The sequence below is a fragment of the Anomaloglossus baeobatrachus genome, chromosome 7 (genome assembly GCF_048569485.1).
Source record: "Anomaloglossus baeobatrachus isolate aAnoBae1 chromosome 7, aAnoBae1.hap1, whole genome shotgun sequence".
Taxonomy (NCBI): domain Eukaryota; kingdom Metazoa; phylum Chordata; class Amphibia; order Anura; family Aromobatidae; genus Anomaloglossus; species Anomaloglossus baeobatrachus.
In genome coordinates, this window is record NC_134359.1 from 228,893,997 (window position 1) to 228,906,718 (window position 12,722).

A 12,722-nucleotide genomic window follows, 5' to 3' on the forward strand; every position below is an offset into this window, starting at 1 on the left:
GACAGGTTCCCTTTAATTATGTTATGTTTTGTTTATACAGTATAAGAAAAAAATTCCAGGCGGCTCTCAAAAGTAGATGGTGCTCAGGTCTATGGAAGGCATCCACAATCCAAATGAAGTTGTGTGTTTTGGCTTGTTCTGTTAGAGAAAGGTTTGTCCTCAAGCCAAAACGCGTAACTGTGACGCCTGCCCGTGCATGGAATCGAACAAATAAAGGATTAGACTTAAAAAGAATACAAGGAGTGACGGTCTTTTTCTTAGTTTGTGTTTTGTTTATAAAGATGGATGCAATAACAAAAGGTGACATAAGAAGGTGACAATAAAGAGTTAGTCTAAAGAGGATGTTTTAGCAAAAGAAACAATGACAACAACATAAAAGGAATTTATTTTTATTTTGAAACACAAGAAATGCAGAAAAAATGATGCTCCTATTCAACAATTTATCAGTAGCTACAACATTGCCACTATGTACAAAATATCCAATGATAAATGTGCTACACATATAAAAATACAGTATGCAATACAATATGTACAATGTGCAAAACATCTGGCATTCGAACATCATGATATGGAATTGATCGCATGGGGTGCAAACTGCAAATACAAAGGCATCAAAAAATCTCATAGAAAGGCAATACATGAATGGGCCCCTGGGCAAAGTCACATTCAGATCTACAGGGGTTTACAGAGGCAGCGCAGTCATGTCATCTTAAAGCAGCGAGCCACCAATAACACAGAACATCACAATAACTCTTCTGCAGACAATAGTAAAGCTGCATCTAAACCATTCACCATTTTATGAAGGTATTAGGAATTCATTTTATGGTTTCCATGTAAAGTCCTAAGAACACGATCATCACAATGTTTCACTTTGGCAAGTTACCTTGTGGTGCTTCATCTTCATTGTGTTTAGCTCAGTGGGTGTTACACCATCTTGGAAAATACAGTAATTTTGGTTAATATAAATTATTTTGTCTAGTTTGAAGCGTTCCCAAGAACATCTAACTCTTTTAGCCCCTTTGCAATGTTGATTGTGTACTCAGTCTACCCGATTGCTGCTTTCTCCCAATATCACATAGTTGTTCAGATCCTTTACTGCACCACATTAACACCAATGCCATTTGCTGGGTCATATCGAGTCTTCGTTGTCATACAAAAGTCATGTTCTCAATGAAATCCTGTAAAACTCACATTGAGGCTCTCAGAGGATTACATAAAAAAGCAACAGTCAGTCTTCACAGGAAAAACTGATCCGGCTAGAGTCATTGGTGCTCACATGGTGCAGAAGAGGACCAGAATTGCTGCAATATTGGGGAAAGACAATGATCTCCGAGTATATTAAAGGGAATCTATCAGCAGGTTTTTGCTAATCTGAGAACAGCATGATGTAGGCAAAGAGATCCTGAATCCAACAGTGTATCACTTAGATTACCGGGTGCAGCCATTCTGGCACAATCAGAATTTTTAGATTTAGCCATGTAGCAGAGGTGAGATCTATCCCGCCAACACCAGGCTTTCTATAGAGATTGAACATTGACCGTGAAATGTCAATGAGAGGAGGGGGCGTGCTGGACTGCCCTGTGCCTGACATTGTAGTCCAGCAATGATAAGCGTCCTGCTGCTTAAACAAACAACAAATAAACAACAAATCGGAGACAGGGAGACCTGAAGTGTATGTGTTAACCTTTGCAATATGCTGACTTAAGCTTACATAGCAAAAACCTGCTGACAGAATTCCTTAAACTGGTACTGTGTATATAATAAACATCACAATGGACACTCCAAAAAAAAAATAATAATCAGGAGTACATATTTAAATACCATACTAGAGCAATTAGTCATAATAGGGATTCCATTCAGTATCCTCCATCTATTATACAAAGCAGCAGGTGGCCACAAAGAGAGCCTGTCACTCTGGAGGACCTAGCAAGTCTGTGCATTACACGGACAGCCCATTGATTTCAACAGGCACCTTGTAATGCTTCATTTCTCCTGTGAAGGCACTGTAAGGGAATCAAATAAATAATAGGGCAATCTTGTTAATTAGATTATATATATAGTTAGATATTTCGCTATTTTAGTTAATTTTCAGAATACCTATAAATTGTTACTTTATCGTCTGTATTCCTTCTTAATATCTCAGGCTCTATGTGGAGTAGACTTTGTTTCTTGGTTCAGATAAACCAGTGTTGTAAAACTACAAATCCCAACATGTGCCAATGCCCACAGGTTAGAGATCACTGATGCAGACATGAAAGGGGTTGCCTCATGTTAGTTTTTCCGGAAAGCAATGCTTCTCTGCCTCCTGCTTGCCAGGGCAAGTGGAAAGTGCTCCTGAAGACTCAACATTTGGCCTGGCAGCTTAGCCCGCTGGCCATAACTCTGTGCTCTCCCAAGCTACTCTGCATTATGAGAAAGGCCCAGAAACGCTGAAGCTCGCCAGATCCAGCCTCAGAGCAGCCCCTACAGGCTGTTTAGCTCCTTGCCTACGAGACCTAAACTTGGCAACGAGCTGTAAACCACAGACATAAAGATCCCTCTTTTCTTGAAAATGGATAGGAATTTTAAAAATAGTTAAGTGCAAAGTCGCTTGCTTTTGCAAGCGCTTTTCAATTTTACTTATGCAATAAGATGAGACAACCCCTTTAAGGTATTTAGAAGCTTTCTGTACTTTGCCTCTTACACGGTCTCATTTGTAGCCTGGATCGAGATATCAGTGTCCAAGCATGTGCAGTTTCTATACAATATAGTCTATGGATCAGTCACATAAGAAATTTAGTCTCTCCTCAGTCTTGTGTGTTCAAAGAAATATAGAATATCCATTCAACCCACAGCCTTGGCTCTGCGACATGGTGTGTATTATAAAGTATTCACTTATAAAAGCACAAAGTTAGGAAACCTAAGAGCCCTTTACGAATGTATGAACTGTGATGGATAAACCTCTCAATGAATATAAGGAATATGATGACTATACTGTACTCTTTAATGGTTTTCCTTGATATAAATACACATTAATGCACACATTGCTAAATATGCTGACAACCCTAAGGTGACTGGAGTAAAATATCAAAACTAATGCGTATTATCAAGCCAACAAAATGGCGGTAAGAGCTACGTACAGTCAAATCACTGCTGAATGTAAAGCTGACCATTGCAGGAGCAAGTGTAGATTGATCGGTATTCACCTACGCACCCACCCGAAAAGAAATGGCACAACTTCATCCACTAAAAGTCCAGCCTAAAATGACCAGTGGGACTATTGAGGACAGGAATCTCTACAACCCACCACTGAAGACATGACATTCCTGTTTCTAAAGAGTCACAATTCAAGGATCAAAAGCTCAAAAAGTTGAGACACTTCTTATAACTTTTGTTTCTAAAGCCCCATCATTGCCATTACAGGAAACCCTTATGAGGTTGCAGCTATGCATTTCTCAATGCCACATAAAGAGGCTGTCCGGAGAACAGGTTCCCTTTTAAACAGAACACTTCAAAGCCATTAAGGAGCATACTAGTTATAAGAACTGGAAAGTTATCTCTATTTTTTTCACTCAACGTAAATTGTCATAACTTGAGTCACAAGAGGTTTGTTCAGTATTTAAGATCAAAATGACGCTATATAGATATTACTAAGCACCATTAGACCACCAGTGGTCTAATGGTGCTTAGTAATATCTAAATAGCACCTTTTTGATCTTAAATAATGAACAGTCCTCAAATGATGGTGTTTAAGGTTTTAAATCAAATAATAGTGTTTTTATTATAAAAATTCCACCAGGTCAGTGATTTTTTTAGTTCAATTGTGGATTTTTGATTTTGTGAACTTTAGTGAAACTTATCACACAGAGGTTCCAATAAGATCTGAAGCTTGAATCTGGGTTACTTTATAATTCTGGAGGTTAGAAGTAAAGCATGCAGAGGAAAATTGTCAAAAATAGAAGAAAACGCCACGTCTGTTTCCAATAACACCACAATAAGTAGATTTACCTTAGTTTAAGCTTTACCTGTAGGATAGATCAGATAACATTTTGTCAGATATTATAGGAGACACTGCCCTTCATTTAGCCCCATTTTGTATTATCTGCCTTTTGATCACAATTGATCTAATCTCAGCCCCATGATCTTCTGTGTTTTAGATGCAAACTGCCCAATGTCTTAGGGGTAAAGGGGAATTTATTTATATGTGTTTTCTCACTGGCAGACACGGAAAAGGGCCCTTGTGTAAGAACAGTATATGGGCCCTTTGCAATCTAATAATGTATCATAAAACACAATTCTACTTGCTTTAGAGATGGAAGTGGCCCCTTATCTCACCTGTTTTGGAAATGAAAGTGGCCCCTTATCTCACCTGTTTTGGAGATGGAAGTGGCCCCTTATCTCACCTGTTTTACAGATGCAAGTGAACCCTTATCTCACCTGTTTTGGAGATGGAGGTGTCCCCCATACCTTGTGGACCTATGTGCGGCTATGCAGGTGGCACCAATAGTATGTCCATCCCTGTTTTCTCAAACTATTCAATTATAGCATTAGGTATATCCATTTTTTCCATAGTTACACCGGATTACGGATACACTATACATTATAATAGGTCCTCTTTTTACAAGTAATTTCGACAGCCGACTTTGGTAATTCCCAATAATACATATTGTTGGACAACTTATCATACAACCATAAAAATATGTAAGTGGACCTTAGGGTTCCTTATTAATATCCTTTTTGAAGTTCTAAAGACTGATTTTACTAAGTAGATATGATAGAAGAGACTGGCACAAATGGCTTTTGAAGCGGATATCCCATTATTTAAAACAATACAGCTAGCCGTACACAGCCGAATATTAAGTCATGCATGGGGCGAAGGAACAGAGACAAGATTTCCAGTATCTATTCACGAGTACAGATAAAGTAATGAATAAAGGTATCGTTAATGATGATGTCTAGACCTTTTATTTATCAGAAGCAGCACCATTCATAGCAATGGGCAGTGTATGGTGATACAGCTCAACCCCATTATCTCAAATGGTACCAAGATGTAATAACAGACACTGCTTATGGACATGAATTGTGTAGTTTCTGTAAAAGATAGCCCTTCTTAACAAAACCAGACCACTAATGATGAGCAAGCACTACCGTGCTCAGGTGCTCTGTACTCGTAACGAGCATTCGGACAGGCTCAACTCATGTACTGAGTATAATGGAAGTCAATGGTAGAGCTTAAGCATTTTTACGGAAGATCTTCCGGAAAAATGCTGAAGTTCCCCATTGACTTCCATCTTAGTACACGAGTTGAGCCCGTCCGATCATCAATCAAAATACTCTTAACCAGTACCGAGCACCCGAGTCCATTATACTCAGTACATGAGTTGTGCGCATCCGAATGCTTGTTATGAGATGGTAGTGCTCGCTCATCACTACGGACCACACCTTTAAACCACTTTAAATTTCAAGGCCTCGTATAGAGAACCAGAATGAGGATTTAACACATTTGGTGACAAGGATCACTGAATGCTATCATGGGGATTAATCCATTACTTTCCCACTCAATCTTGAAAATGTGAAAAATAACCTGAAAAGTACGACAGAAAAATCCCCAAAGTAAAAACAATAAAAGTGGTAAGGTGGCTAAAACTGAAAATGTGTGTACCTCTTGTCACACCAGCAGCTTACTCTTAGAAACCAGTGACTATGGGCTGTTTTTGCTTATTAATCGGCTCTGCCATCCAAAAGAATAACATGGAACCGCTTTGTAATTATATTCTTAGAAATTAAGTCACTGAATGTCTTCAGAGATGCCAGGTATGACTATGGCAGATTCCCCTTCTTGTAGAATTATGCCTATTACTACATGCAGAAATAGCGTGCGGCTACTCTTAGTCAAGAAAACACCAGTCTATGTTTTATATATTTACATCAGTATTTCATTTCTCCATTTGTATATTTGCGCTTATAAGTATATTTACAAGGTTTACAGTTTGGTTTTTTTTTTCAAAAATATCCTATATACACATGTCTTTGTAGTGGACATTTCTAAGGTCATATCCCTTTCTTCTCCCACACAACAGACTAGACTTTTATATAGTCTAGTCTTACATTTTTATTTTTTATTTTGGTGCATGCCATTTTGGAAAGAAAAAAAAAAAGACTGTGCGCTTAATTTCTAGCAGGTGACCTCTCCATAAAAAAATTATTTCATACAATTCTGTACAGTATATTACAGTAGGTTTCAGAGAGGAGGCCGTAAAAATCCCTTTGTTCTCAACAGTTACAAAAGGCAATATAAAATAAAGCAAAACCAACATGATCTGTAAAGTTTCATACAAAAAAAAACCCCAAACAACAAAAACCTGATCTGTAAAACGAATACATTGAACCAGCATTTTCCAGAAACACAATACAGTTGTGTAATGATATATGAACAGCATTACAAATGTAAGATTTCATGATTTTTTGCTCTTTTTGGTGGGGGGAGGGGGAGAAAGTAAAATTATCTGTACGCTCTTTAAAAATGTGATAGGAGAGTGGCAGTAAAATGTAGCTTCTATCAATGTATGCTTTCTACGAGGTTTATACCATGCTATCATGACACATACTGTATAGCCAATTACGCATTACGCGAGCCTTCACTCCGTATAGCTCGTGAAGACCGCGAACCCTGAACCAGTCAGTGCTTTGCCGTGGATTCATGTTGGCTCAGCTTGTTCACAGGAACAGTCAAGTGCAGTTACTTTCGTGGAAAAAAAAATCTGAAAAAAACATAGAGACGCTGTCACTAATGTAGTTTGTGTACAATTACCCCAATGATCATTCCATTTTTCGATCTCCTAATTGCTTTCAGCATTCTTGACCTACCAGGACTGGTGACCATGAAGGTTTGGTGTCACCTGTACAGTGTAGTGTCTCTCCCTAGTGGCCTGCCAGTAACAGATTTGGGAATCCAGTGCAGTTAAAAGCTGCAGATCACTTTGTATCCCGCTGTTTGGTGTAATTGCTGCAATTACAACCATTTTCCAGCCTATATTAAAAATCCCTGATCTACAGTAGGTTTATTCCCATTGCAACTGTAAGTCGTTAGTGTCCAAAAAGTCAGTTGAGAACATGCTGGGGATGGTGGAGCTTAAGGGGGTAAGAGAAGAAGCAGAACTCGTAATGTCCAGCCACTCCATGTTGTCCAGGTTCGCGTCTTGGAGGTCTAGGGACAAGCAGCTACTTGCAGTGAATGGAGTGTCTGTGGTCTCCATTGGTGTGGGATCATGGTCCAGTATGCTGTGAAGATCATTGTTAAGGTCATCGATTAAAGAAAATGTATCTCGGCCATCACTATGGCTTTCTAGGTGAGGAATGTTAGTTCCTGATGGTAGGGTCCCATCTAAGAATGCCTCCAGTTGGCTTTCTAAGCTAATAGAAAGGTTGCTTGTAGGTTCCAAACACAATGGAGGGGCAACATGTATCTGTGGTGGTGGCCTCGATACTACGGTGTTCACTGGCATGGTGGTCACATTGGCAGTAACCGGTCTCATCTTTGATATTGGTGAAGGTTGTTCTTTAATGAGTGGAGATATTTCTGAAAAATCAAATGAAACAAGGTTAACACTTCGAACTACATCAGGAATAATATGTTTTCCACATCAGAAGATTGCTTTGCACAACCATAGGCCAAGTCAGTACTTGATCCCGGGATCTCCCAGGTTTGGCTTATGTGAAGACGGGCTGGAGAGACGTCACCTCTGCGCCGCACAGACAACATTATGTCAGGATGAAGAATCAAATATTGCACTGGCGAACCCAGAACCTCAGGAGATTCACGAACATGCGGTCCACAGCCAGAGAGCACGGATCTGGACTCCGGACCGGGGTTGTACTCCGCAATCTGCTAATCTCTATTTTCTACCCCTTAATCTGAGTAAACCAAATATGAAATAGCTACAGTATATCGTTCGTCATCTTATGGGTCTATTCACACAGGATGTAAACTGAATGGAAATACTTTCGTTTACATTAGAGTTTTCTCTTTGCAGATTTTGCTGCAGATTCACCACAGATTTTACCCTGCTCATTGAAATGGAGGAAATCTACTGTGAAAATCTAAGAGATAAATGGTTATGCCGTGGATTTAAAACCTGCAAAGGAATGTTTATACAAAGCATGGATGACATGACCAAATCTCATTCATTCTGCCGCTTCTGTAATAAATCTGCTCTAAAAATCCACTGCAATTCTGCACCATGTACACAATCCCTAAACCAGCAGCAAATGTGAAGCCCAACTTATCTCTATTGTCTCGGTACGTAAATACAATTTAATGTTCTTTGCAGCTTTAAAGGGAATCTGTCACCATCTTTTTGCCACCTAATCTGTGAGCAGCAAAACGTAGGGGCAGAGACCCAGATTCCAGCGATGTGTTACTTACTGGGCTGCTTAGTGTAGTATTGATAAAATCACTGATTAATCAGCAGTAAATTATAATTAGAGAACTACTTGGCGTGCTGCAGGTAGTCCAGCATACTCACGAGTTCTGTACAACTGTTAAATCTGCAGCAGAGAAAACATTGATTTTATCAAAACGACAGCAAACAGCTCAGTAAGTGACAAATCGCTGGAATCAGGGTCTCTGTCTCTATTTTATGCTGCTCTCAGATGAGATAGCAAAAACCTGGTGACAGATTCCCTTTAACAGTCACACACCAGTCTTGGCTACTAATCGCTAGTAATTTCTTTAAGTCCCAGTAAGAAATCACATGAGGCAGAGATGATAAATAGATGGATGACTGTAGTATCTTGTAGATTTGGTGTACCCCGAGAAGATTACATGTTATATTAGGCTTTGAAGGATAGAGTACAGGTAGTTTGGAGCACAAGTCTAATATAAAAGGGAACCTGTCACCACTTTTTTGGTTATAAGCTGCGGCCATCACCACTTCGGTTCTTATATACAGCATTCTATCATGCTGTATATAAGAGCCCAGGCCGGGGTTGTAACATAAAAAACACTTTATAATATTTACCTAATGGTCGAATGGTTGAATAATAATTGACCCACACTTTTATGTTGAAAATGTATTAAAATTTAACTGAGCAACATAACTTGTTGGTTTGTAAGATTTATGCATCTGTTAATAAATCCTGCTCTTATTTGAAGTTTGCAGGCTCTAACTTATTTGCATCTTATCAAACCTGCTAAATCTGCAGGGGGTTGAATACTACTTGTAGGCACTGTATATACATACATATACATACACTGCAGGATCCAGGGGAGGTGGGGGTAGCTCTGGAGCGCAGGTGAACGCTGCGGGCGGCAGCCTTTGATCTCCTGCTCCCGCTCATATAATATGCACAGCCGCTGTCCATCTCCGTGGTGCTGAAATCGCACCGCAGTGACGGGCTGGGGGAGAGGTGCATATTATATGTCCCTGCGCCCCCCTGTGATGGCACATGCCCCCCCTGTGTTAGATTTGGCCCCCAGGCTGCTGCTCATTCTAAAATAAAAAAGCTTTACTTACCCCCTCCAGCGTTTCTCTCCGGTGTCTCTGCTTCCACTGTGATCAGGCACGCAGAGATCTCACTCTGCTATGCCGATAAGTGTTTTATTTTACTATGGGCAGCAGCCTGGGGGCAAAATCTAACACAGGGGGACTTGTGCAATCCATAGGGGGACGTATGCAATCCATAGGGGGCCACAGGCAGCACAGGGGAACGTCTGCAATCCATAGGGGGCCATAGGCAGCACAGGGGAATGTGTGCAATCCATAGGGGGCCATAGGCAGCACAGGGGAACGTGTGCCATCACAAGGGGGCTATATTCAATATAACGGGGCCATATTCAGATTAAGGGGGCTAATTTTAGGATGGGGGGCTATGAGGGACATATACCCTATATGATTTGTTAGACAGACACTGGCATTATAAGATGGACCCCACTTAACATTAAAAAAAAAATCTCTTTTCCTTCACCAAATTTGGGGGTGCGTCTTATAATCAGGTGCGTCTTATAAAGCGAAAAATATGGTATATATGACCTACTCAGAAATGATGAGGCAGAGGAAGCTGATTTCAGCCTCAAATGGGAGGAGACTCTAGGAAGGTCATACACAAAGGATGGATGACTGTCTTTGTATAAGATATCAAGGACCTCAAAAAACATTTAGTGTGTTTATGATGGATAGCAGGATCTCTCAAATCTCTATGAAGGGAATCTGTCAAACATAAAATGACTGTTCAAGCCAAGCACAAAAGTTTGCAGCACACTTATTATGGCCAATCGGTTCTCCTCGCCAACTTGTTTGTCATATATCTGCTCCACCGCCAGCCCTCCTTGAGTGACAGTTATGTCTTTAAGGCTATGTGCGCACTAGAAATGTGAAGTTTCTCAAGAAAATTTCTTGAGAAACTTCTGCCAGTGAAAGATTTCCGGACCTGCGGAAAAAATCCGCACCAAATCCGCATGCGGTTTTGCCGCAGGTTTGTCCCTGCAATAAATAATAAAGATAATCGATAGACAGATAATGGATAGAGGGAAAGATGGATAGATGAATAGATGAATAGATAGAGGGATAGATAGATAGATAGATAGATAGAGGGATAGATAGATAGAGGGATAGATAGATAGAGGGATAGATAGATAGATAGATGAGAAAAACCTATATAATGTTCCACCTCCCTGCATTTTCTAAGCTGGCACCCTTTAGTGACTTTCATGTGGCACTAAAGGGTGCTTAGCCTTGTATTTAGCCATAAAATAAATAAATAATTAAAAAAAAACGACGTGAGGTCCCCCCATTTTTTGTAGCCAGCTAGGGTAAAGCAGACGGCTGCAGCCTGCAGACCACCGCTGGCAGCTTCACCTTGGCTGATAATCCAAAACAGTGGGCACCCCACGCTGTTATTTTAAATTATATAAATAATTTAAAACAAAAAACGTGCGGTCCCCCCCATAATGGATCACCAGCCAAGGTAAAGCGGACAGCTGGGGTCTGATATTCTCAGACTAGGGAGGTCCACTGTTATTGGACACTCCCCAGCCTAAAAATAGCAGGCCGCAGCCGCCCCAGAAGTGGCGCATCCATTAGACGTGCCAATCCTGGCCCTTTGCCCCAGCTCATCCCGCGCCCTGGTGCGTTGGCAAACGGGGTAATATATGGGGTTGATGCCAGATGTGTAATGTCACCTGGCATCAAGCCCTGGGGTTGGTGAGGTCAGGCGTCTATCAGATACCCGACATCACCAACCCAGTCAGTAATAATTAAAAAATAGACAACAAAAAAAGTTTTATTTGAAAAGAAGGGAATTTTGTTACTTACCGTAAATTCCTTTTCTTCTAGCTCTTATTGGGAGACCCAGACGATTGGGGTATAGCTACTGCCCTCTGGAGGCCACACAAAGCACTACATCAAAAGTGCAAGGCCCCTCCCCCTCTGGCTATACCCCCCCGTGGTATCACGGGATCTCCAGTTTTAGTGCCAAAGCAAGAAGGAGGAAGCCAATAACTGGTTTAAACAAATTAACTCCGAATAACGTCGGAGAACTGAAAAACCGTTCAACATGAACAACATGTGTACCCGCAAACAACCAAGAAATCCCGAAGGACAACAGGGCGGGTGCTGGGTCTCCCAATAAGAGCTAGAAGAAAAGGAATTTACGGTAAGTAACAAAATTCCCTTCTTCTTCAGCGCTCTATTGGGAGACCCAGACGATTGGGACGTCCAAAAGCTGTCCCTGGGTGGGTAAATAAATACCTCATGTTAGAGCTGCAAAACAGCCCTCCCCTACGGGGGTGTCACTGCCGCCTGCAGGACTCTTCTACCTAAGCTGGCATCCGCCGAAGCATAGGTATGCACCTGATAATGCTTGGTGAAAGTGTGCAGACTGGACCAGGTAGCTGCCTGGCACACCTGTTGAGCCGAAGCCTGGTGACGTAATGCCCAGGACGCACCCACGGCTCTGGTTGAGTGGGCTTTTAGCCCTGAAGGAACCGGAAGCCCCGCAGAACGGTAGGCCTCTAGAATTGGCTCTTTGATCCATCGAGCCAGGGTGGCTTTAGAAGCCTGCAACCCCTTGCGCGGACCAGCGACAAGGACGAAAAGTGCATCGGCACGGCGTATGGGCGCCGTGCGGGAAATGTAGATTCTGAGTGCTCTCACCAGATCTAGCAAACGTAAGGCCTTTTCATACCGGTGAACCGGATGAGGGCAAAAAGAAGGCAAGGAAATATCCTGATTAAGATGAAAAGAGGATACGACCTTAGGGAGAAACTCCGGAATGGGGCGCAGCACAACCTTGTCCTGGTGGAACACCAGGAAGGGAGCCTTGGATGACAGAGCTGCCAGCTCAGACACTCGCCGAAGCGATGTGATTGCAACAAGAAACGCCACTTTCTGCGACAGCCGAGAAAAGGAAACTTCCTTCAGAGGCTCGAAGGGCGGCTTCTGGAGAGCAACTAGTACCCTGTTCAGATCCCATGGATCCAACGGTCGCTTGTACGGGGGCACAATATGACAGACCCCCTGCAGGAACGTGCGCACCTTAGGAAGACGTGCTAGACGCTTCTGAAAAAACACGGATAGTGCCGAAACTTGCCCTTTAAGGGAGCTGAGCGACAAGCCCTTTTCTAACCCCGATTGCAGGAAGGAAAGAAACTTGGGCAATGCAAATGGCCAGGGAGACACTCCCTGAGCAGAGCACCAGGACAAGAAAATCTTCCACGTTCTGTGGTAGATCTTAGCCGAATTCGA

General features: G+C 41.7%; 1 protein-coding gene across 4 annotated transcripts in view; it reads right to left on the reverse strand.

The window, feature by feature from the left end:
* Positions 1 to 367: 367 nt before the first annotated feature.
* The window catches only part of MRTFB (myocardin related transcription factor B), a 406,942-nt gene continuing 394,587 nt past the window's right edge, over positions 368 to 12,722 (reverse strand). For all 4 annotated transcript variants that reach the window (XM_075317934.1, XM_075317938.1, XM_075317936.1 and 1 more), the window contains one exon: positions 368 to 7,558. In XM_075317934.1, coding sequence (XP_075174049.1) covers positions 7,041 to 7,558 — 518 coding nt within the window. In that variant the 3' untranslated portion in view covers positions 368 to 7,040. The remainder of the gene's footprint in view (positions 7,559 to 12,722) is intronic.